Below are 27,336 nucleotides of genomic sequence, written 5' to 3' on the forward strand. Positions count from 1 at the left end.
ACCATATGTAATTAAAAACTATCCTAAACTGTAGAATTCTTAATGCATTCTTTAAAGATGCATGTAGAACAATTGCTTGTATTTCATTAATTTCAAATTTCAAAAAAATTCCTTAAAACACTCTTTTTTTAATTCTTTACTTTTAATAAATCTAAGCATGCACTGATATCTTGCTTTCTCTGGCCAACGTTCAAGGATAAAAGTAGAAACCCTGTTTTTTTCAAAAATTTATTTATCAAGATTTGTTCCAAGAGATCAAAAAACGCTTGCATCATCTTCCTATCTATGCCAAGATGCTAACCCTTTGAGACCTTTTCGTATAAAAACAAGCTGTTAATGGTGACAAAAGAACTGAGTAAATACATTCTTAACTTGCCAATTTTTTTTATTTGTTGAGCCTGAGAATAATACTGATGATTTCATCAAAATTAAAAGCTTATTTTGAGGGATCATATTTTCCATGCTCAAATCCTAAGATTTTGTTTAAACAAAAAAAAAATATTATTTTAGATGTTCTATTTAAGATCTTTCCCCAAAATAACAATAGCTCTCTTTAAGTCATTATTTTTCTCCGTTTCAATGCGATTGCTGCACTGTGTGTCAAAGTATTCGAAATTATTGTGAGTAAAACGAACGGCATTTAAACAAGTAATTTTTTAAATTTCTTGTTCGTATGATAACGGTTTTTCATCCTGGTTTTGAAAATTATAGTTCTTTTATTACCCAACATTTAATAGAAAAGAACAACAGCACTGAAAAGTAAACTTAACCCAATAAATGGTTATCCTGCCATGCTCTAAAATATCACAATAAATTAACCAAATTATGACTAATAAACAGCATGGTAATTAAATCATATTTTATAGTTGATTTTACCAAATGTCATTACTTCGGTAAAAAGAAAGTAAAAGGTGTTTTGAATTGTTCACATTCTGGTAGTTATGACCATACTGTCTTTCTCTGTGGGGTACTGCTTATCTTAAACATTTGCGTCATTTATTGCATTCAGCAAACATTTGATTTCTGTTAGCATGTAAAATCAGGCATAAATTCTCATCTAATTTACATAACACTTGAACATCCAAATACATTTTTGTTTATATCCGTGTTAAATTCGTTAGAATTTACTGAATTCAATGGATCTTATGTTATTTTGTAATTCTGTGAAGCAAGTTATGATCTAAAGCTTGTTATTACAATTTTTTTCAGTTGGTATGCACTTATGTAATTCATTTGTGCCTTTTTGACCACTTTGTCACTAACTAATTAATTAAATAAGATTTGTAGATTTCCATCTGCCTATCTTATTTGAACTGACCTTTTATGTACTTTGAGTGAAATTGAGTTATAATGAAAAAAAATTATTTTTACTTTTTCTCTCGTATGACTGCTTGATTTTGCTATTAGAGTCTGGTTAATTGAAAACCATCTGACGGACAATATGTCTTATTTGGCATGGTAGCCATATTTTATAAAAGCAAATATTACTTCTTTTATTCGAAAAAAAATAATTTTGACAAAAACACATAAAATTTAAGCAAATGTGGCCCTAAATAGCCAATTGTTCTACGTAGGTTAAAAGAGAAGTGAGAAAAATATGTAGATTTCTTTTTTGAAGTATAAGACAAAATACCTTTTTCCCTTTTTTTGCTCGTTTTTATCTTTTTTGGTGTAAAATATTTCCTTTCAATTTTAATTTATATACCTTAATAGTTTTTACAATATTTGGTTCCCTGAATTTGTTGTAAAGTTTGTTATTCTAATGGATTTTCCAGGCATTTTCTCACAGTACCCTTGCAACAACTCATTTTGTGGATGCTTTATATGCTCATTTAACTTATAATCAATAATTTATCTTCAAAAAATAATTAAACTGCTTAACTGTTTTTAAATTTTAAAATAAATTGAAAAAATTCAAAATTTTTAAGTCCGTAAGGCTTTTTTATTTTAAAATATTTGAAAAAACTTTTTTTTCTTAGTGCTTACAATATTCATCTTAACAATTTTGTGTATTCATTTGTTGATATATCAATTAAGATATTTTTCATAGATAATTTTGTAAAAGAGTAGAAAAAAAGGTTAAAAATTCTTGTTAGGTATATATAACATGCTGTAAAAATTTTAATACCGCGTAAAGTTCTTATTCTATGCACAGTTTAGACAAGTGTATTATACATTAAAAAAAATTTTACTTCAAGGTTTTATCTTAAGCAATTCCTTAGAGATTTAATCAGGATTAAAACGCAAAATTATCATCTATGAGAAAAAGCACTTTAAAGTCTGTCTGCTGAACAAGTTTCTGTATTAGGATAATCNAATACATTAAGTTCAGCTATCAGACCCCTTGTATTTTTTTCATCGCAGGCCTGTGTGATTTTTTTCAGGGCATTTGAAATAGTTTGAAGTTTTATAATAAGCAATAATTTTTTTAGATATTTTAGTCATTTTTTGGGTACTGTGACACCTTAACAACACGAAATATTTTTCTTATCGATTTTCACTGAAATATTAATAACCTATTTTCCTAAGCTTTGCTCATGGGTCATCATTTTCCTATCCATTTCCCTATCTAATCTATATTTTCCAAATATAATCAATATATTTTTGAAACAAGAAAATTACTTTTATCATTTGTGTTAAGGGAAAATCATCATTAATCGTAAATAAAAACTCCAAGGAAACTGTAGCGGTAAGATATTACTTGATTGGAAACTACGTTCTTTTAAAAAATAAACAAATATGAAATAACAGTCGGCATGTTTGAAGCACTTCAAAAATAGGAGCTCATTTTCAAGACTTGCCTGACGTGAAAGTAAAGAAAACAAAAATTATTTGAAATTAAAACGTAGAGTAGTCAACGAAAACAAAGTAAAGATGAAAAACAAAACTATAAAAACTATATAGGCTGAGAGAGCGAAAAAAGATGAAAAACAGAACATGAAAAATCACAGTTGTGAATAAAGTTTCCAATTAGGTAATATTACTGATGTATTTGGTAGAAATTTGAATAAAGGATATTTTTGTTCCTTTCAAAGTTTTAAATTGTTCTTATATTTCCAGCCAAAGATTCAAATTTCTACCACTAATTGAAAAAGAATTTGCTATCAAGTTACAAAATTACATTGAAATGGCGCAAGTTATTGTTGTCAAATTAATATTGACTTTACCAACCATTCCAAGCGTTTTTTATGCTACTAATTAAAAATATTTCCCATTGCTAAATGGGAAACAGCGTTAAAAACACCCAATTCCTCAGACGTTAAAAGTAAATAATGATAGAAAATTATATTGATTTTAAAAGCCATGCTGAGACTCACTTTTTAAAAGGGTAGGTGTAAAAATGAATTAAATCTGAAATGCCTTAAAAGAAAACTTTCGATAAAAATATTTGATGAATTTTAAAAGAACATTACAAATCTCACATAAATATAATTACCAATTTATTGACAAAACATTACATGTTTAATTGATTAATTATTGCTTTGTTAAGAAATAAACAAATGAATTTTTGTTCGAACAAACAATATGAGGTATATATTATTGAGGTATATAAACGTAGATATAAAAAACTTATCTCTACGATTTTATCTGTGTAATAGTGATTCAACTTTGTTTCTTACTCTCCCAGTGTTCTGCACTTTTGACTAAGTTATGTTTCTTGAACAATTCTGTATAACAAGCCTAAAATTGCAATCGGAAAAAATCAATCATATTAAATACAGAACTAATACAATAGGAATCAAAAATATCACAATACTTATACAACACATCATTATACAACATATCACTATCCTTATAAACACATATAGATCTGTGATATTATAGATTAGCATTGCAGCAAATATTGAAGTGATAGTTTTTAATTATAATTTAATTATATATTCTTTGCACATTTTATTGTTAACGCAAACGTTATTGGAAATATATTGTAATGTGCAAACTGAAACGGAAATCTAAAAATAATGATCTTATTTTTCATTTACAATCAGGACTGAGGAGTATAACTGACTGAAAAAATGTTTCCGATAATTGAAAAACAATACCTCCCAAAAGTTGTATACGTACTAGTGAACTTCTAGTGACACGCGTGAATTTTTTTCAGATTTTTCATGCATCATATTCATTCTCTGGAAAAGCCTTTAAACTTTAAATTTTTTTTACAAAAAACAGAAAATTTATGAATTTTTTAAATCTTTAAACATTGTCATATAAAAACAAATTAACACTCAAAATTTGTGCATTAAATAAAATATTACTTGTGAATTTTTCACTTGTTTTTCAACGATATTTTTGTTTTTTTGCAACAGCAATAAAAATTATGAAATTTTACAAAAAGTACCAGAATTTCTTACAAATTGTTAGGAGAAACTAAAACATCTTGCAAACATTGCGTATTTACTGAAATATTACTTACGAATTGTTTTGAAATTTTTCTGGTTCATTTTCCTCTTTATTAAAAAAAGAGCAAAAACAAGTTTTTTTTAGCTTCTTACATATTAATAATACTATATAGTGAGACTTATGAAATTGCTACAAAAGGTAAACAAGAGAGAGAAAACCAAAGAGTACGCAATAATTTTACTAAAATATCATTGATGGCTTATTTACATTTGATACAAAATCACAGGAAATAGCAAGACTAAAGAGCAAGATTATTTTCATGACTCACAAACTGTAACATGAAGGGGTATAGATTCTATAAATTTGCAAAAGTTTGTGAACAGTTAGTTAAAAAGATGGATAGATAAAAAATTAATCTAGCTTTGGGCGAATCACAAGTTACCAAATTTCAAAGAAAAGAAGAAAAAAAAAGCCAATTCAAAACATTTTAGTTACAAAAGAAGGCAGGAACATATGCCAGATATAGAATGCTGGATAGACTTGGTGCTGCCTTTGTTGTAACATTACCATATGATTTACAGAGAGCAAAAACGAAGAAAATACAAAATAAATTATAAAAGATTAAGTTGCAAAATATAAAATCTGAATATAAAGATAATCTTCTGAATATAAACATTGAACTTATTTTACATGATAATAATAATGTTTTCCTGAAAGTTGATAATTTGAATAAGTCGGAATCTAACTCTCTAGAAAGTTTGAAGTCTCACTGTAAAAGAAGATTTCTAAGGATTGAATGAATATGTGTAAAAAACCTTCGAAACAAATAATAGTCGAATTTGAAAACCCCATGTATTTCAAATTAATAAACCATTCATTCATTTTTGTGCAAAATGCATAGTCTACAAACTAATGTGGAAGAAGAAATGAGTGAGAAGGACGTTCGTTAGCTGATTGCAGGATTCGAACCAAAAAACTTTTAAGTTTTAGTAGGATGTTCTAACCGAGTCATGCACCCCAGTCCTGAAATAGTTAGGAAACTATATATGGTGATCGTTACAATTACACATCATGACAAAAGTGGAAAAGAGATATTCACTTGACATTAGCTGTAATTCAATCCTTTTAACCAAGAGTTATGTAATAATTTATCAATGAGAAATAATGTAGTTTTAACCTTCTCCCTCCAGTCCAAAGACTTATAAGGTGGTCTCTGCATACACTTTATAAATTTTTATGTTTTTGTGCTTTTGAAAATCTATTTTTGTGCTTACAAATTTTCAAATCTGCATTTATTTCAGAAAATATTTTGAGTAACAAGCAAAAATATACTTACTGTCATTTCCGGATTATCTTCTTGCTAAAATAAAATAATTTATCAAGTCAGTCAAAGTTTAAGTTTGTTGCAAACCCATAAATTAATAAAATGAAAGAAAAATAAGAGAATTATAAATCAAATTATGAATGGTGCGCTTAAATAAATCCGTAACCATAATAACCAGTACTGCTATACGATATAGGCATTACAATCTTCTCTCTTTTTTATAAGATAATCACTGGTACCCTAATTGCATTTCTTTTTAAATGAACAAAACACACTAAGTAACATCGCATTACTAATTTTGGAGAAAAAAAAATAAAAGTATAATTGGAAAACTTTTATTTCATTTTACTGACTTTCGTGCAATTTGCATCTATAATAAGCTTAAGTATATTCCACGCTTAAATCCTTAACAAGTCATTTATATTTAACAAAATAAACAATTCAGCACCACATTTAATATCCGCATTCAAAATTTATGCCTTTTTCTAATTATTTTCTGTAAAGAAAGACAATGTCACCCCGATCTGATTTGACTTTGCTCTTTAAAAATTTCCGAATCAAATTAATGTACCATTGTTATTTTAACTATAAATTCTATCTATCGATCCATTCTATCTGTAAAATTTTTATCGTGAAATCTATTTTTACTGTGAAATATTAAACTGTAATGTTTACAGTAATATTTATTTGAATGGTGTGCTTCAGTGTTTTTTTACGATAATTATTACTGCAAAAAGTACGCGGCTTCAGATTTTTCGTCCATTAACATGTTATGGAAAAAATAGATTTTGCGGTTAAAAGTATCGGTACCCTGAATGACAGTACTTTTTACCGTTTTTTAAATTGATTTTTTTACAGTGAGGTTCTTGGTTCAAATTATAAAGAATAACAGATCACTGAGAAAATAAATATGGTCAAAACTACCAGAATATGGTAAAATTTACCGTGTTTCTGCCTCTTTGGGAGCACCAAAAGGCTCGATATTTTTTTTTGAAGTGCTTTGGCAATGATTTTTAGTTAAATTAACAATAAAATATTGTTTTATAATATGAACTAAACTTGGTAACATTTAGTAATTTTCTCAGGACGCCTTACAGTTTTGATTCATCGGAAATTTTGCTTTTCAAAATTACAGTCCTTAACCACACATTTAGTAAAAGTACAAAACTGAAGTAAATTTAACCAAATAAAGAGTTTTAATGCCATTATGAAAGATTAAACGGATAATTTAAATTAATGGTTTAAAGGAATCGTTTAATAATATAATATAATTATATAATCCAGTAATAATGGTTTTAATGTATGAGTTTTTCTTACCAGAATAATTGGGGGGTTTTTTAACCAGAAATTTCATTACAATAGAGTGAAGAAATTTTACCAGAATTTCCGTGAGGAACTACTGTAATACTATCAATGGTAAATGAATTTTACTCTTATTTGCTTCTCGGCCACTGCGATTTTTCTTGTTCTGTTTTTCCTTTTTTTTCTCTCGGCTCCTGTAGTCTTCTGTATTAGCTTCTCACCTTCATTTTTCTATTTTTCTTCGGCAACTTTACGTTTTTTTATTTCAAAGGATTTTTTTTTTACTTTACATTCAGGTCTAGCAAATTTAGATAATGGGTGACTAGCTTTAAGCCCTTGAAACATGTCAACTGTTATTTCTTAATAGTTTATTTCAGAAATGAATGAAGTTTTTAATCAGGTAATACTATCAATAGTGAGTATAAATCATCTTCATTTAAATTTAACAAGTGATGATTTAAATAATTAAACACGATGTTTTTATAAACATCATTTGAAGCATTTTATATTTAATGTACACAATGTTATAATTCACTGTTACCCAACTGTACTTACTTCGCCAGATACATCATAGCCTGCGTAACATGAATTCATCTGTAACAAAAAATACACAAATTTAATTTCTATGAAAATAATTTGCTTAGAAATGAAAGTTAATAATTTTTCCCTTTTAAAATATGCGTGTTTAATTTTTCTGTTAATAATTTAATTTTCAAGATATTTGAATCAGCTGAGAGCTTAAAGACAAAGCATTTACGTAGTGTACCTGGTGTACGTACGTACCTGGATTATTGTAATATTAACTAAAATGTATTGTGAGCAAAAATAAAAATCCATTTTGGTAGGTTTGCTTGTATTGCAAATCACTTTTTCGGAACTGGATATAAAAATGGATGTTATGAATATATTTTAAGTCTTTCAAGATACAATAGCTCTAAATACAAAATTGGTCCTTAATAAGAAGTCTGTAATGATCTTATATATTTCTAGACAATGGTCTTAGAATAGCTTTCTATATCGGACCGAGATTGAGGTGTATAATTTGTGTAATAATAGAGCCTAGAATGCTTTATATTCTGGTTAAATATTTATTTTTATGTAGGACCTTTATAGGTTCGCAGTATAGGGCCATTATTGGGTTGTCTAAAGTTTTTAATATTGGTCCTGGAATGGTTTTGAACAAAGGACCAATGTTAATTTCTTTATAGGACCCTTGTGGCCATTACGATGTTAAGCGTGCAGCGTAGCTACCACTACAACTATTAAATTCTAGTTCACTAGTATATAAGACATGTTAACTTTATACTATACTAGGGTACCTTTGAATAGATGAAGGTTGACATAGTCGGTATCCTAGCCTCAAAAGGGCTGCTCGCTGGCTTGTTTGCTTTAACGATCACTCTTCATAGGTGACTTTCGTGCGTGATCTGAACATGCCCATCTCGATATGAACACACTTAGCTGATGGATTTCCATCCATCAGCATAGTCAGCATTTAAGTTGCGATTTGTGACTGCGACATTGACTTTTTTGTGATGTTGCTATTCAGTCTAAGATACAACGGGCTACTTTAGTCTAACCCTATATGGGCGACTCGCGGGCGTGATCTGAATGCGCTTGCCTTAACCAACAATCTACAAGCCAATATTGGGGTGTCTATATTTTGTAATATTGGTCCTAGAGTGGCTTTTAATAATGGTTCAATATTATTTCCTTTTTTTGTCGTATGCCTGTTAAGGCGGTGGGGGTGCGATTGTTCCTGTTTTTCAGTGGCGCCATTTATGACCAAGAATTCGACTTCTGCCACGCCATTCACACAACCACAACCTGTTTATAGAGCGGGTCACATTCACACACAAAAGAGAAAGGACATAGAACACACAGAGAGAGAAAGAAACATCCATGCCTTGCCCGGGATTCGAACCCAGGACCTTTCTGATGCAAGGGCAGTTACCCCCTACACAGGCCGGTCGGCATTATTTCCAATGTAGGACTTTTATAGAGTTATAATGTTGGGTAAACCTGGGTAATGTTGGGTAAGGATGATACATAACATAGGGAAACATAAGGATGATCAAGATTTTTCAATATTTTCCCTAGAATGCCATTAAAAGGGCTTATTAATAAACTAATATCATCAATTTCTATGTAGGAACCTTATAGACTTAAAAAGTTGGGAAAAAATAGGAGTGTCTAGTTTTTTTTAATATTGGTCTTACAATAGCTTTCAATAATGGACCAATATTATTTTCTATGGGGAACCCTTATAGAATTGTAATGTTTGATAAACATTGGAATTTCTAGATTTTCCAATATTGGTCCTAGAACAGTTTTCAATAATGGACCACGATTCATTTCTTTCTAGGTCCTTTATAGGCTTATATTATTGGGTAAATATTGGGGCGTTTATATTTCGTAATAATAGTTCCAGATAGAAATGATTCATATTCCAGTATTGAAAAAATCGTGTTCCAATATTTATGTTCCAATATTGATTTATGAGCTTTTAAATTATGATCTAAGTATATAAAGATATCTAAAGATATAAAGATATTTAAAGTTATCTAAAGATATAAAGATATTTAAAGATATTTAAAGATATCTAAAGATATAAAGATATTTCAAGATATCTAAAGAAATAAAGATATTAAGATCTAAATATATTCAAAATCTAATATAAATTAAATTGCACAGTTTGGGAGTAGTAGAAGACAGAAAAGATTTATAATGTAAATTTGAAAAAAGCATTTTGTATGTGTGTTTTGAATTTGAAAAAAAATCTGAAGAATTTCATACTTCATCATATAGAGCATCATCTTTACAAACTGACTTAGTGAATTCTTTAAGGTCATCGTTGGCTGTTGGAGACATTCTTGAAAAACATTCTTTAATGGGGTCTCGATACTAGAAAAGTACAAAAAAATATTTTATCAATCAGATATATTTCATGAACTGCGATGTAAAAAATTCGCTTTCTTTCAACATACTTTCTCTGTATACTTTACGCGTAAAGCTGTTTTGTAACTAATCATAAACGGATTAAAATCGTCAGTTCAAATTCTACTATTTGCCATGTGGTTTTGCTTACCGTACGATAACTCTACCCTTTTTCAATTCATTTTGCGATTATTTTGTCAATTTTCTCTTATTTTTTCAGGAATTACTTGATGGTCGTGAACGTCGTATAAATATAGCTGCAATTTCATTTTCTATGCTTATTCCATTTCTCTTCAAACTAAGAAACTAAGACCTACCGAACCTCAAAGAACACGGTACTCGTCTACGAAAATTATTCGTTATTATGGGTTCGAATACCAGCGTAGACTAGTAATATAAATACTGCTCTGAGTTCGCCCCGACCAGACATTGTTAGTTTAGAGCATATTTTGCTAAAATAACAAAGTTTGTTGAAATAACATAACTTATCTGCTCAAAAGTTGGCACCTGGTTTTAAGTGTCAGTACCTTTCCGTGCAATTTTATACAGGCACACTATCTGATAATTATTTTCTGTTAAGTTCGCAGATTGTTTTACTGTGTAGATTAGAAGCAACTTAATTTTAATTGCAAACTCCATGTTTTTTTTAAACATTCATATATGCTACATTTCAATTAAAAATTTGCTATTATACGTTTACTAGCGTTTATTACTTCTTTTTAAATATCATTTGCAATAGATACATCGCTCTTTCTTATACTTTACTCTGAATGATTTTTTTTTTAAATATTAGTTAAGCAAAGGAATTTTACATTTACCACTTATAACTTAGGTAAACTTTTAAACCTTACTTTTATTATTACCTTGAAGGTATATTGTTATCTTTAAGGTAAGGTGAAGTAATTAGATTTTAAGACAAGCGAGCGTTGTTGAAACATACATAGGAAATGAACTTTGACAAAATTAACAGCATTTTAAAAAGTCTTAACATGCAAAAATGTATGAGAGAGTGTAGAATATTCATAAAAATTAAAACAAAATGCAAATTATTAATTTTTATGAAAACTGCATTTCAAGGAATTTTTTCATTAGCGAATATGAACTATAAAACTTTTGCGCAGCTCATAAAAAAAGGAAGTATTAAGAGCAAATTTAATTTTTTTTTTCATTTTTCAAAAATTATAATGGATAGTCATTTCTCTCCTTCTTATTCAGAAAATTCTTTCAACAAAGCAAAATGGTATATTTTAACTCTTTCTCTATAGTAACGGATACAATATATTTCTGAAAAAAACTTGGAAAAATAATTCGCACTTACTGCTTTTGGCTCCAATTCAAAGCAATTATATATGTCCTCCAACAATTCATCGTCATTGCCTAAAAATTTAAAACAAATACTGGAAACAGATAATTTTTTTAAAACTTCATTAATTGCATTACAGCTTACAAATACAGCTAAAGATATATTCTCTGATTTGTATATCATACTTATGCGCCCAAGGGGCGAAATCCACTAACTGCACTTTAAAAAAAAAAATTAGAGAAATACATCATTGTACCAAATCTTCATCTTACATATGAAAATACTCTTGCTTCACTGCCAATTAGAAATTACCTGAATATTTCAATTTCGTTTTAAAAAGAACGCTAAATAACTTGCTATCACAATAAATTTTAACAATTTTACCATTTTTAATCTTTTGTCTAAACAGCAGTTTACATGTTTTGCATTATACATAACCATTAAAAAACAATGAAAAAGATTTTAAAAAACGTACTTCCCACAATGGTAGTTCATAGTTGTTTTTCATACTAGTAACACTATCCGGACCCCTATATATTGGTCAAGTCTATATGTTCTTTTATGCTTCATTTAAGTGAAAAAAATACATATGCTTCTTCCATATTGAACCATAACCTTCTAGAAATGAGAAAGTCTTTGCATGGATCACTATAGTCTGAAAGAACGAAGATAAACTGTGCAGTGAGGGTGTTAAGAAAGATACCATAACTTTGAGACTTCTAAACTGAGATGTGGGGGAAATTGGGAAAGTTGTCACAGAGTTCGAACTATTCAAGGATCAGATTTCTTGCTTTTTGGTAACCTGTTCTAAGACATTCTTGCTTCTATGAGGTTTAGATTAAACACTTTAAGTTTATTCCATCACAGGCATAATGAAACAAACAACTGTTTGTACTATGTTATCATGAATACATTATTCTACTTTTAAACGTAATTAGAAGTAAATAATAATTAAAGCCGTTCTAGTAAAAAAAAAAAGTTTATTCGAAGTCCTGCATTCAACTAAATGTTTCGTGAAAAAATTTTGCTTACTGCATAATGCTGCCTTCCACTCATCCCCTGCTTCACCTGCCGCTGCATAAGTCCAGATGGAAATGACAAGAATCAGACCCAAGTACTTCATATTGAAATATTCTGAAAGACATTCATTACTGTTAAAAGAAAGTAATTATTTCATTTTGATAGTCAAAAACTCCATTTTTGATGGATTTGAAAAATTTAAAAAAAAAAGTCTTTATTTTTTTTAATATTTTTTTTCATGGCCATGGTAGCTCAATGGTTATACAACGGACTTTTGTCCGAAGGGGCTAGAGCTTGATCCTCAACCCCACTGAGACCCACCGAGTACATGTAATATTCGTGATCGTAAAATCTATAGAATCGAAAGTCCTTCGGTTGGTCTCTGAGCAATACCTAGGGTACAGGGTTACAGAGAAAATTTCCTCACCCTTCCGATCTACTTCAAAATTGAGGAAGTGGCCACTGGAATGAATAGTACTGCCATCTTACCAGTGGGGTTCTGAACTAAGATTTACTTGCCCTTTTGTAGTGCTCTCGTGTCAAACGACAGGTGCACCTTTTCAACTTAATTTGCAAAAAAACCATTGGCTGGTGAGCTTGGCTTGTCCAAGTGTCATTGGAAACAACAGCAGCAATACTTTTTCATAAATTAAATCATTAACTTATTAAGTGAGGAGTTGTAATGACAAAAGATTGCAAGTTTAATTTTATTCAAAAATCCCTTTAAATGCACCTCATTCAAAACTTGATCCTAGATTGTTTCATTACCTTTAGATAATTATATTAAAGTCTCTTTTTTGTTATAACGCAGTTATTGGTCTAATTATCAATGCGTGTCGAGAAGTAAATCACAGATAATCTTAAATGAGTTATGAAATTAATCTTTTTCATCACTCTGACAAAATCTCAAAACTCAGATTTATTATATACTATTTTCCCGAGATTGTTGGACGGAAATAATTGAGCAATAAATCTGAATCTCAAAAACCAAGTTTGTTAAACTCTATATTTCCGAAATAACACGATAGAAAATCTTTTGGCTCAAAAATCTTAATAACAAAAATCAGATTTATTGGAAAGTATATTTCAGAGACAATATAACAAAAAATTATTGAGATTAAAATGTCGATCTCAAAAACCAAGTTCATCAGTACAAATATTTCCGACATAATGTGACAAAAAATTGGTGACGTTAAATTCTTGATCTCAAAACACGCTTTATTAGAAACTATATTTCTGAGATAATAAGGCAGAAACCGTACTCAAATTAAAATCTCAGTCTCAAAAAATCAAATTTATATGACCGTATATTTCCAATATAATTTTAGGAAAAGTACTTAAAATCTCTATTTCAAAAACCTAATTTATTCGATACTATATTTCTGAGATGATAAGACAGGAATTTTATTAAGATTGAAATTCCAGTCTTAAAAATAAAATTTATTTTAAAGTATATTCCGGCATAACGTGGAAAAAGTATTTAAAATCTCATTTTCAAAAGTCGAGTTTATTCGATACTAAATTTCGAAATAATAGGACACAAATACTATTAAGATTAATATCTCAGTCTCAAAAATAAAATTTATTCGACAGTATATTTCCGATATAATATGGATATATATTAAGATTCAATAAATTTATTTCGGAAATAAGTATTATCTATTTCCAATATAATAATAAAATCTCAATCTCAAAAACAAAGTTGAAATATTTTGAAACGTAGGGGATTGTCACTGAGTCCTGTGGAGGATTGTTCCTTGCATTTAATTTTTTTAATTTATTAACACATTTTGAACAAAGTTAAGTATGAAAAAAATTGCAGACACTTACTCTGTTATTCAGGCGAAAATGGAGAGAAAAAAAAGAGAGAAAAATTGAATATGTTTTATAGTGTTTTATTTTTTGTTTTGTATTTTAAAAATGACCAAAATGAAAAATGATGTTTGAAACTGGTATCGTGTAGCTGCTATTTAAATTGAAGTGTCAACCTACAAAGACAGAGCGTGTATTCAGAAAAAATATAAGCATGACAAGTTTTATGTACAGTTTCCTTGTGTGTTAAAATAATTGTCGCATTGTTACATTGTTTTATTGAGCTTTTGATAATTTAAAAAGTGATAACATTTATGTGTCGGTAACTTTCCTTATCCACAGAAGTACTATGCCGTTGAAGAGTAATCGAAATTGTTGAAGAGGTTGAAAAACTAATTTAGTTACATTTTCCGATTCTATTATAGCCATTACAGCTGTCGCAAAAATAAATAGGCTTTTTTTTACGGTAATTTCCTACATAAATTACTAAAAAAACAGTTTGGTATAAACTCAAGAAATTCTCAATCTGGTACAAGACAATTTCTTGAAAATAACTTGTTTTAAAGGCAGTATTTATGCGATGAAAAAAATAAAATGATTTCTAAAAATTAAGGCTTTCTTTTACCTTTATAATAGTTGCTATACAAATTGATAAGTGTATTTTAACAATTGCTGCGAGAATTTGTGCTGTAAATTAACTTATTTTAAGTTTCTTATAAAATACTTAGAAAAAGGTTTACTTGGTAAAAAAATAGTTAAAGGTTGACATAAAAAATAAATTTTTTATTTATTTATTTAAAGAGTATTTATACTCTCTTGTTAACAAATATTCATAAAATAATTATTTTTAATATTATTACGACTACAACTACTTTAATAATAAGAATTTTTATTACAGTGGAAAATGTATTTATTTTTTATTTTAATTTTTTACTTTACTGTTTTCTTTCTTTTTTTTTTTTTAAAAATAATTATAACTTGAAGAAAGTTTCACTTTAGAAATTGTGCAAAACGTTTTTTAAAGCGTTTAGAGTTTGCAATTCGGTCAGATATAAATTTATTTTATATAAAATAAATCACTTATTTTAAAAAAATTAAGCTTCGTTAAAAATTATTACTTTAAAAACTGATATTTTTGAAGGGAAAACTATATTTTTATATTCTTTGTTTCAGAATATACTACGTTTATTTTTATACAAATAATCTGCTAATTTTTAGATATTTCAATATTTTTTTCGTATTGCTTACCAAATAAATTTTTCGAAAGAAGTAAAAAGAAAGGTATTTCCTGTAATATTGAAACTTTCATGTTCGATAATATCCAATTAATTCCTGATTTTCGGTTTCGGTGTTTATTTGTTTTAACAACATTACAACAACATGCAGACAACGCTTTAAGAATAGTGAAAATTATTAATCCGTAATATGACCTTACAATTTCAGGTACATTTTTTTATTAATGACTATATTCGATTAAGGGGACACGGGACCTTTCAAATGAAAAGTTATGAAAACTTGTTTTTTAATTTAATTTTACTATTATGAACATAATTTATTTATTTTTTAGCATATTTTAGGAAATAAGCCAAGTAAAAACAATTTTGGTCAAAGTTTTTTTAAAAATTTAATAAAATATGAAAATTTTACAAAATACAAAAATTGTCCCTTGTGTCTGAAATTTCATCCAAATAATTTAAAATTTTTTCTATAGATAGATAATGATGATATAAAGACTCTCTAGCATCAGTTATTGTTTCACTTCAACAGGTTTTGAGAAAAAAAATTTTTTTTAGTTCCGACGCTTTTTTTTCGAAAATTTTCATTTCCTCCTACAGTTAAAGTTGTATAAAAAACTTTATAATTAATATTTCGTGAAAACAATGCTACATTGTCTTTATAACAGTCATATGAAGCATATGAAAAATTTTCAGGCAAAATTTTCAAATATTCAGACACAAGGGACAAATTATAGAAGTAAATTATGCAAAAAAAGTTAACGGAGAAAAACTACTTTTTTTGTGTAAATTAACTAAAACTCACTGTAATAGCTATAATATCATGCTTAAAATATAAAAAGAACTTCCGATGTATTCTTAATATAATAAATGCTAAATTTTTACCAATACAAACGATTTTTACATAAAAATATTGTTCGTTATGCATCATATCAATATGTCATATGTAACCTTGAAACAAAGAAAAAAGATTATTTTTGTGTGCATAAAAATTACACTAAAAACATTATTCTCTATAATTTTAATAAAACAAATAATATATTTGATACCAGATAAATAAAAAAATTATTGACATTGACATAGGAAAAGCATATTGCAGAATTTCGATAACATGCTAGAAAATTTCAATACTAATGCTATATTAATTAATTAATTTATATGCTATACTAATTAAAAAATATTTTATAGAAATATTGATTTGAACATAAAAAAAAATCAAAATAAGCTTGATAACTACAATGTAAACAAACAGACAGCTTATGGAACGTCAAAAGTGCCACGCCCACTTTTCAGAAAAATAGCTATAAAATCATAAAAAATCATCGTATCGAAAAAATTTGAACAACACGTGATTCAGGCTGACTATCTTTATATTTTTAACAAAAAAAATTTTTTTTGAAAATTTTATGATTTCAAGGTCCCGTGTCCCCTTAAGTTTACTTACAGAGTTTTGCATAAAGTTTACTAAAAGACAAACATAACTAATATATTGCTTAAAATAATTAAAAAATATAAATACCTCTTGTTATTGTGAAAGTTAAATCTTCACTGAAAAACAAAATAATAAATTATTTCTTTTATAAATGATGATATCTAATCTGATATCAATGTTTAGATCGCGTCATGTAGTTTGCAAGTCGTCATGCAATAAGATTAATCAACGTTTATTCAATGCTTTTGAAACCAAGATGGACTACGAAAAGAATGAACTAGGATAATGCATATAATTACTTAAATATTGTAACTAAAATAATATTTTGTCTGAGATGTTTATTTATTCACGCAGTTAGTTGTAAAATATAGCGAAACAGGTCCCTTCACTAACTATTTAATCCATGTTTTCGAGATTCATCGGAAAAAGAGAGTATTTATTAAAAATATAATCGGTTTTGTATCTAATTTTCTAAATTAATAAATCAGTTGTTATTTTTTAATTAAAATATCTTTAATGTACTTTTTTAATCCAAAAAGAGGCATTTTGGTGAGTAAAAACCTAATTATTAGATCAAACGCAATAAAGCGGGACCTTTCTTATTTTAAACATTGCTCAATTTGAGGACATTTATTATTCAGAGTTATTGGGGCGTGCTTTTTCTCTCTCAATCTGGGTGTTACGTATGGTTATGTAAGTTAATTAGTGCTACTTTGTAAGCAAATTTTCCATATTTCACAGAGAGCTTTGTATTTTGTAATTTCTTTTTTAAAAGAAAAGAAGCGAAAAGAGATAAAGCGAGATGTTTTAAACTACTCTGCATCGCAATTTAAGTGCAAAATGGATAAAGGCTCTAATAACATTATTGTAAGTTTAAGTATAATACATCTAAAACTTATGCTTCAAGAACAGGAAATAAATATTATGCCTTTTTTTCCATCATTTGTTCATAAACTTCAAATCAGCGAAGTCTGTAAATTCCTAACTCTCTTTTAAAGCGTTTCTACCATAGATTGCATATATTTAGCGATCAAGCAAAGTCCTCGAAATACAGATTTAAGTTTACTGCGCGTAGAGCTTTACTTTACTTTTAAAGCACTCACTTTTGAAATAGCATGAGTAAATAGGACTAAATTAATGTTTTGCATCAAGAAATCTCATTAAAAAATATATCTTGGAATATACTTCCACTAAGCACACCAATTCCGATTTAATATACCAATTAATCTGCTTCATATTTTATAACCGTCATTGAACAGTCGACTATCAATGTTCAACTCCGTAGCCTATAATTTTGAACCCAATCCAGAAGACAAGGAATCTCCTGGATCGAGTATTGGAAGAAATTTGTCTTCGTGCAGGATTTGTTGATGGAACTAACTCGCATTTGCGTTACATGGAAAGGAAAACCACGAAAATATCCACTGTTAGCCAAAGGGCAAGGGGACTTTAACTCATGATCCGTTTACCACTGTGGATATTTTACATCAGCACTGTGGTCGGTGCAAGCTGGATTGGTGCGAGTTTGTTTCGACCAGCCATACAGCCATCATGGGATGGGGTTCGAGCCCGGTTCACCTCATTGGAAGGCGGATGCACTATTCCCTGAGTCGCCACGGCTCAAATATGCCTTATGGAAATATCGAGTTTTTTTTTTATTTTCCTGTAGAGAAATTTACTTTTTCAAGGATGAAGGTTCTAAATTTTTCTTCCAGTCATTTAGTGGCAAATAGGTGTTATATTGAAATTAAAATACCAGATAATCACTATGTGTTTTAATACTTTCTCACTTAAGACCAAAATTAGCATTGGTTTTTTATTTGTTGGATATAAAGCTTTTCTAATATATGTTTTACATTTGTTAATATAAACTTCATCGGTACATGCAATCTGAGTGATCAGTCTTTCCTTACTTTTTCTATAAAATATTTATTTACTTTGTGATTATGAAATATCTTCTATTGCTTTAAAGGTATATAAATGCAAAATATATATAAGGGATTCAGTTAAAAACCAAATTAGACAATTTTCAAAATTTTTATATGACAGAACAAAAATTTTCTTGTGGAAACTCAATTTGGTTCAATAGTTTTTGTTGTTTTTGCTACGAATGTTATTTTTTTTAATTCTTGATATCGAGTTTATGATTTCTGTTATTGTAAAATGTTTTTAAGAAATAAACGGAATTAGTTGTTAATATGTCAATTCTTGCCCACGGGTAATACATTTTTTTGTTAATAAATCGTTTTTCCATTTTTTTAAGGAACAGAAATTAGTTATATACTTAATTTGTAAATTCTAGATAACAAATTAAACGTTTTTGTTGTTATTGCTGCATATGCTTTTTAAGAGAATTGGAATTTTTAAATTAATTTGCTAATTATTGATAATATTCATCGTTAGAAACAGTTTAGTTTCCTTTCAAATTAATAAAATGTATTTTGTGTTGAGCTTGATTTATATTAGTCCTTTTAAATAATTAAAACAATAAACAATGTAAATTTAGCGTACTTCGTGCACATTTTTTTTCAACAGGGCTAAAAAATAAATGTTGAATGAAGAAATTTAAAAAATCTGAAAAACAATTACATTTTATTTGAATTATGAATAAATTCAACTCATTTTTTTCAAAAACAGACAAATATGAAGAGCCTGTGCTTGATTCTTGCAATTGACTTATTTTCCTTTGCGGCAGCTAATGATCATAAGGAAATTTGGCAGAACGCTTAATGCAGTAAGTTTCTTTTTCTTTTCTAAATATTTTCTATAATTACGTTTGAAATAAAAATTTGTTATTGTTATTACCTGTTATTTTATGTATGATGAATAAATGGTGTTGTGTTAAGCTGCTTCTTACACAACATAACTTGCGCTGTATCAAATCATTGCCATGATATCACTGTAGGAATATCAGATCAAAAAATCTTCCTTATATAGGGGTTATTCTACGTCCATGGGAAATCGATTGAGTGTTATAAATCATGCATGTTTTATATAGGAATCTTGGGTACTAAAGGGACGTGTTAAGACACGGAAGCAAAAAATGTCATGTGATAAAAATGTGCTTATTTACAAAATCAATGCAAGGCACTTCTTTACAAAAATACAATATTTACTAAAATGTTCAAAATTGTGTCCCCTAACTTTAATACGAACTACATCTGTGATTGGTTGGCAACACAAGGGGGGGAAGGCTATAGGGAGTCGGGCAAACCACAAACTGTTGCGCTAACGAAATAATGTTCTTCGCAATTATTGATGGCTGAGATTTCAAGCGCGATAAGTGGTTTTAAGCATGGTGAAGAGACTGACATGTTTATAATGAATGGCGCTTCTAATTGGAATGATAGGTCATACTTACGATTGTCACAGAAATATTTACCGAGCTGGCGTATGCCAAAGCTCATAATGTTCGAGAGATTGCAACGGTCCCTATATGTAAACAGGTCATTTGCCGCCATCTCTGACAAGAGCAGTGTATAAAGGACTGTACTGCATCCTAGTAAGAAAAAATCCATCTTGTTGTGAGTGAAACACTTCACACAAGTGCAAGAATTGTCAGTCGGGATAGCCTGGTCAGTAAGGCGACGGGCCCATGTCCGAGAGTTCGTGGGTTCGAACCCCACCGGCCGAAGACTCCCCGTGTATTAAAGTGACTGATGCACGTTAAATCTGTGGAGTCGCAAAAGTCCTCCATGTTCCCATATTAAATCAAGACCTCTGGGGGTACTGGATTGGAGATCGATCGTTATCCGATTCAGGTCGAAATTACAATCTGTGGTTGAATGAATGGATGTATGAATGGGTAAGCCCTGGTGTGACGTTTGGTGTGGCAGAAGTCGTATTCTTGGCCATAGATGGCGCCACTGAAAAACAAGAAATGCACACTCTGCCTTAAATTTGCTCGGTTTCACCAAACAGGCNGTACTGGATTGGAGATCGATCGTTCTCCGATTCAGGTCAAAATTACGATCTGCGGTTGAATGAATGGATGTATGAATGGGTAAGCCCTGGTGTGACGTTTGGTGTGGCAGAAGTCGTATTCTTGGCCATAGATGGCGCCACTGAAAAACAAGAAACGCACACCAACAGGCTTGCCCGTGTGGCAAGTGGCATTGGAGCCAACCAACCAAGAGTTGTCCTCTTGATCGCAAGCGGAGTTAGAGCTTATTGCGTGTCAACCGCATGTGAGAGAGCCCAACATTTAGAGAGTGTTTAAGAAAATTGCTTGCACCCCTACAATTTGCAGAGAGTCCAAGTCTTGCAAGTGACTGATTGTGTGACTCTTTGTGTTGATTTCTGTCCATTTGTTTCTGCAGCAGTGAGAGGTGCAGACGAATTTTTCATCTGATGTGCTGTTCACAGAATAAAAAATTTTCTCGCAAGAAAGCGTCTTCATTATTTGCAAGAATCATATGTGTTCAAATGAGTCTACATATGCCACACATGCATTCCAAATTCACTTCTCTGTGAATGTGTGAGCGGTTATTTTAAACGAATTCCTCATTAAGTTTTACCTCCTATTGGTACGTTCCGATCTATGTTAGATTTAAAATTAAGATTATCAAACTCACGTTTTCTGTTAGTTATGACACTACAGACTTGTTACTGGAGGCAGTGTTATAGATTTTTTGTCAAATTTTGTTGAGTACTTTCAGAAGTGATGAATCTCATGTTATAACTATGTTCCTAGTTATTTTAGGACATTAGATCACCTGTTATAAGAATTATGCCCTTTAATAATAAAGAGGGGAAAAATCAGATCTTATAGAGCTAGCAGGCAAGCAATGTGAAAATATTCCACTTCAGGCTCATGTGTGTGAAATAAAAGAGCTAGTTATGGGTTGTAAAAATAATGAGATTGAGGATACGAAATTGTCATACACTAAAATTATAGAAGAGAGAATTGGGCGAGAAGGACTTGAACTAGGACTAGGACGGGAATAGTAATAAGAACTTGAGTGACAAGAACGACGAGTGGAAATTGAAGGACACCATACATTAGAATTGGGTAAACTCAAATTCAAATCAAATACTGATATTCATAAGCAAAACAGACTGGTATCAATCAAAATAACTTATAAAATACAAATTTATAAAATAACACCAAAAATAAATTGGTAAAGATGAAATGTAAATGTATCTCATATGGTTTGAGCAATGAGCAGAGATCATTTAACGCGACTTAAAAAATCTTTCGAAAAATTCAGTATAAAATTAAAAATAATGCGGAAACAACCTATGCTACAAAATACAATATAACTTACAATTAAAATAGAAACACTCTGTTCGTGGAAAGACTTATAATCCTCAATAAAACTCAAAAATAAATGAAAATAGTAATTCAATGATATCAAAATAATTTTTTTAAATCCAGTTCATTTAATTTAACAAGCCTTTTAGTTTCATTCTTTAATGTATTTCAGCATAAATGTGTAATAAGTAACATTTGTTTCCCCCCTTGCTTCATTATTTGTTCTTTTTACTTATTTATTATATTCATTATATATATATGAACTTTTGCGAAATACAGAAATCTGATGTAACGCAATTTTCACAGTATCGCTGAAACACTGTAATTAAAAAAATATTACTGTAAAATGACTTTTATTTCTACTGTATTCAGGGTGACAGTACATTTTTACTGTAGTTTAAATCGGATTTTTTTACAGAGTACTCTTGTAAGATTGTGCTGTATTTCGTGTGCTTTGATCTTAAATTTGAATCCTAAGCTGAAATATTACAGTTAAAAACGTTTTATAACAACTATTACAAATTATATTTGCAAGTTTTTTTCAANATTTGCGAGACCGTAAGTTAAATATATATATATGAACTTTTGCGAAATACAAAAATCTGATGTAACGCAATTTTCACAGTATCGCTGAAACACTGTAATTAAAGAAATATTACTGTAAAATGACTTTTATGTCTACTGTATTCAGGGTGACAGTACATTTTTACTGTAGTTTAAATACGGATTTTTTTACAGAGTACTCTTGTAAGATTGTGCTGTATTTCGTGTGCTTTGATATTAAATTTGAGTCCTGAGCTGAAATATTACAGTTAAAAACGTTTTATAACAACTATTACAAATTATATTTGCAAGTTTTTTTCAACTTAAAATGAGGAATTTAATTTTGATTGTCACTTTTTGCACCTTTGTTGCGGCAGATCAGTATATATATGCTTGGAAGAAAGCTGCCTGTCGTAAGTTGTTCATACCCTAATGCCATAAATAAAGCGTGTTGTTTAAGATATAATATGAGTTTGAAAATTATATATTACAATTTCATTTTGTTGTGAAACTAACCTGCAGTTGCGTTTATATTGTTAACTCTTATCGTGGATAATTTTTATTAAATATTTAACATAAGTACTCTAAGAAAAAATTATGCTCAGAACTACTAGAATATGGAAAACTTTACCGTGTTTCTGACTCTATGGGAACACCAAAAAGATCAATATTTTTTACCGAAGAGTTTTGGTAATGATTTAATAAAATAAACAACTAAATATAGTTTTGTTACCTACATATATAAAAATGGATGTTTATCTGTGTGTGTGTCCTTTATTAATTCCTAAACTAATTAAACGAGAAAAAAATTACATTTTAAGTGATTATTCATAATAAATTCTCACATTTGACACTTAATTGAAAATTCAAAACATTCTGAACAAAGATTTGATTAATTTAAATCAAGATTCTAATGATTTGTTTTAAGATTGGTGAAACTGAATAGTCAAATCAATGATATGAATTTAAAAAAAAATTTAATTCAATTATGAATTCACAATTTTAAATCAAGATTTATACAATTCATTAATAAATTAAATTATTTGAATCAAGATTGATTAAATTTATTGATAAATTCGATGCGAAAAAATTATATTCCTTTAATTAATTTCATAATTCCAATCAAGATTTATTTAAATTAACATGAACTTTTTAGTTTAATTAAAATTAAATCAGTTGATTTACATCATTTGTTCAGAATCAGATTAATCAAATTACTTGTTTCGAAACAGTCACTCTAGTAACTTAATCAAATTACTATTTATTTTTTTTTATTTGAACTAATTTTAGAAAAAAAACCTAAATTCTAGTTCTCTTTGCTTTAAATGACTTTTTATTTCAACGTTATGTGGCACCATATGTCATTAAAAACTATTGTAATGGGTAGAATTCTTAATGCATTCTCTAATGATGAATGCGGAACAAATGCTTGCATTTCATTAATTTCGATATTTCAAAAATATCCCTAAAAAAATTTTTTTTAATTTCTCAGTTTATTTTTTATCTTTATATTATTTAAATTTTTTGAAAATAAATTCAGATGTTTTATTTAAAAAGTTCAATACATTATCATATTAAAACAAAACAATACAAGTTTTTTTTAAAACTATCCCAAATCAAAATTATTTGATCTCTTAACACTAAGTAAGTTATATGAATGATATAAAAACGATATTTCATTTTTTAAAGATCTAAGCATACACTGATATCCTATTTTCTCTGGCCAACGTCCAAGGAAAAAAATTAGAAGCTTTGTTTTTTCGAAGTTCATCTATCAAGATTTGTTCTTCGGGATCAAAGAACGTTTACACCATTACTTATCTATGCTATGATGTTAACCCTTTTTCTCGACCTTCTTTTCGTATAAAAACAAGTTGTTAATGGTGACAAAAGAAATGAATTACATTTTCTTAACTTGCCAATTTTTTTAACTTGTTGAGCCTGAGAATAATACTGATGATTTCAGCAAAATTAAAAGCTAATTTTGAAGGATTATATTTTGCATGCTCAAATCCTAAGATTTTGTTTGAGCAAAAAAAAAAAAGATGATTCTAGATATTCTATTTTAGATCTTTCCCGAAAATATCAATAGCTCTCGTTAAGTCATTATTTTTTCTCCGTTATAATGCTGTTGCTGCACTGTGTGTCAAAGTATTAGAAATTATTGTGAGTAAAACTGCACGGAGAAAAAAATATGGTAAAAATACCGTACTTGTATAATAAATACTTTTTTGTTTTTTCCTTTAAAAAAAGCAACGTAATTCTAGTAATAAAGCTTAAATGGATTACTTTAAACAAGTATTTTTTAATTTTCTTGTTCGTATAATAACGGTTTTTCATCCTGGTTTTGAAAATTATATTTCTTATTACCAAACATTTTATGGAAAAAAATAGCACTGAAAAGTAAAGTCAAACCAATAAATGGTTATCTGTCATGCTCTAAAATATCACAATAAATTATGACTAATAAGCAGCATGGTAATAAAATCATGTTTTATAGTTGATTTTACAAAATGTCATTACTTCGGTGAAAAGAAAGCAAAAGATATTTTGAATTTTTTCACGTTCTAGTAGTTATGACCATACTGTCATTCTCTGTGGCAGTGTTTCCTCAAGTGGTCCATATGGACCCCGTGGTACCATTCAGGTGGTCCGTGAAAAATAAAAACTGATTCAGGAGTCCCTGAACAACGTCAGGGGATCCACATGAGGTTTAGTATAAAATAATAAAATTGTGATTTGTTTTTATTATTATGGAAATTAAGATTAATAAAATAGTAGCGATTTTTACCTCCTAAGTAAACTATAAATAAAGGTGGGTGCTTATAATTATTAACAGTGGTCTGTTACAAATTAAACAGTTGATTTACAAATTTTCTTATATCTTTTGTACCCTTTTTAAGAGATAACAGTATGAAGGAGTCGAAGAAAAAGCGTCGAAAATGCAGTGTTGAATATCTAAAGTATGTCTTTATTTCTTCACCAGGAAATAGTACTTTACCTATGTGTCTTCCATGTAATAAAACTATAACAAGTGATGCAATGAAATATTCCAAGCTTAACGAACAATTGATAAAAATCCGTAGTGACTAAAAAGATAAAGATTTAACTATTTTTCAAACAGTCAAAGAAAAATATCTGAAAGCACCGTCACTGCAACAACTTATAGGTACAACATCTAAGCGAGGTAACGATGGATTGCATGTTTCTCATAGTTTCGCATGTGTCTATATATTACATGATTGCTAAGTCCGGAAAGCCTCACACTACTGAAGAACTTATTTTACTAGTTGTAAGTAAGATAATACTCACCGGGTTGCACAAACCACCTTTTAACATTGTAAAAAGATTTCCACAGAGTAATAATAATGTACAAAGAAGGATTGACAAAATATCTCAGTGAGTAGAAAATTCTTTATGTGAGTACTAAAAAATATCTGAATTTTCTATGCAGCTTGACGAGTCAACTTATTCAGGAAACGAAGCTTTTACTTTTCGTTTATGTAAGATTTGTAAAAGAATAAAAAGTTTATCAATAATTGTTACTTGCTAAATGTTTGGAAAGCGATACGAAAGGTGAAACGCTATTGGCTGAATTAAAAGCTATACCCTTGATTAATATCATTTCTGTAGTTACTAACGGTGCTCCGGCAATGGTAGGAAGATACCGACGTTTTCTGGCTAACTTAAAACAAGCTGCAGCGAATGTATTTTCAGTATATTTGCAAAATTTAACGAAACTAATTTGAAACTACAATATAAACAATTAAATTTAATCAAAACTAAAATCGTAAAACTTCGTTTGTTGCAAACCTTTTTCTGTATAAACAAAATTTGGGAAGATGATATTGTTCTCTCAGTTTCAGTGCCGTAATGAACCTCATCACAAAAAAGTGCTCACAAAAAAAATGAGCCGGACATAAATACACTCTTAAAATCTCATCATGTTCATTCAAGTCATTAATTTTTTTATTTTATTTTAAACAAAAGATGTAATTTCAATAAATAGTTCTTCAACAAAATGTATTTTTTTAATTTGTAATTTTTATACTGTACATATATGCAGTTTTTCACTTGGGAGTCCGTGGGCAAGTTTTGACTATAAAAAGGGGTCCATGGATCAAAAAAGTTTGGGAAAAACTGCTCTATGGGGTACTGCTTATCTTAAACATTTGCGTCACTTATTGCATTCAGCAAACATTTGATTTCTGTTAGGATGTAAAATCAGACATAAATTCTCATCTAATTTACATATCACTTGAACTTCCAAATACATTTTTGTTTATATCCGTGTTAATTTCGTTAGAATTTAATGAAATCAATGGATCTTATATTATTTTGTTATTCTGTGATCTATAGCTTGTTATTCCAATTTTTTTCAGTTGGTATGTACTTATGTAATTTATTTTTGCCTCTTAGACCACTTTTTTACTGCCTAATTAATTAAATAAGATTCGTAGGTTCCCATCTGGTCATCTTATTTTGACTGACCTTTTATGTATTTTGAGTAAAATTGCAAATACCCGTATAACGTAATTGAGTGAAATTGTTAAACGCTGTATCTTTTTTTAAGGGTTATAATGAGAAATTATTATTTTTACTTTTTCTCTCCTATGACTGCTGGATTTTGCTGTTAGAGTCTGGTTAATTGAAATCATCTGAGGGACAATATGAAAATTTTAATTAAATTATTTGGCATGGTAGCCACATTTTTAAAAAGCAAATATCACTTCCTTTATTCAAAAAAATAATACTTTTGACAAAAACATGCAAAATTAAAGCAAATTTGGCCCTAAATAGCCAATTGTTTTATGTAAGTTAAGAGTTAAGTGA

General features: G+C 29.0%; 2 protein-coding genes across 4 annotated transcripts in view; one reads left to right on the forward strand and one right to left on the reverse strand.

Annotated features, from left to right (window-relative positions):
* The window catches only part of LOC107448007 (uncharacterized), a 134,138-nt gene that overhangs the window by 75,246 nt on the left and 31,556 nt on the right, over positions 1 to 27,336 (forward strand). The gene's annotated exons all lie outside the window — the stretch shown is intronic.
* LOC107444301 (uncharacterized) lies at positions 3,424 to 16,911 on the reverse strand. 2 transcript variants are annotated; one of them, XM_043052105.2, is made up of 7 exons: positions 16,794 to 16,911; positions 12,240 to 12,341; positions 11,223 to 11,281; positions 9,764 to 9,871; positions 7,523 to 7,561; positions 5,678 to 5,701; positions 3,424 to 3,681 (listed from the first exon to the last, which is right to left on the reverse strand). In XM_043052105.2, the coding sequence occupies exons 2-7, from the start codon at positions 12,328 to 12,330 to the stop codon at positions 3,604 to 3,606; spliced, it is 399 nt and encodes a 132-aa protein (XP_042908039.1). In that variant the 5' UTR covers positions 12,331 to 12,341; positions 16,794 to 16,911; the 3' UTR covers positions 3,424 to 3,603. The 2 variants fall into 2 exon arrangements, with proteins under 2 accessions (XP_042908039.1, XP_042908040.1); XM_043052106.2 differs by lacking the exon at positions 16,794 to 16,911 and adding an exon at positions 14,058 to 14,201.

The sequence above is a fragment of the Parasteatoda tepidariorum genome, chromosome 4 (assembly GCF_043381705.1).
Source record: "Parasteatoda tepidariorum isolate YZ-2023 chromosome 4, CAS_Ptep_4.0, whole genome shotgun sequence".
NCBI classification, from domain to species: domain Eukaryota; kingdom Metazoa; phylum Arthropoda; class Arachnida; order Araneae; family Theridiidae; genus Parasteatoda; species Parasteatoda tepidariorum.

Bases quoted from the DNA above. Each gene is read 5' to 3' on its own strand.
- LOC107444301 (XM_043052105.2), bottom strand. From the start codon at position 12,330: ATGAAGTACTTGGGTCTGATTCTTGTCATTTCCATCTGGACTTATGCA. The intron at 11,282-12,239 runs GTAAGCAAAATT...TTAAATTTTTAG, and splicing joins GTGGAAGGCAGCATTATGCA to GCAATGACGATGAATTGTTG. The intron at 9,872-11,222 runs GTAAGTGCGAAT...GTACTTTTCTAG, and splicing joins TTGAATTGGAGCCAAAAGCA to TATCGAGACCCCATTAAAGA.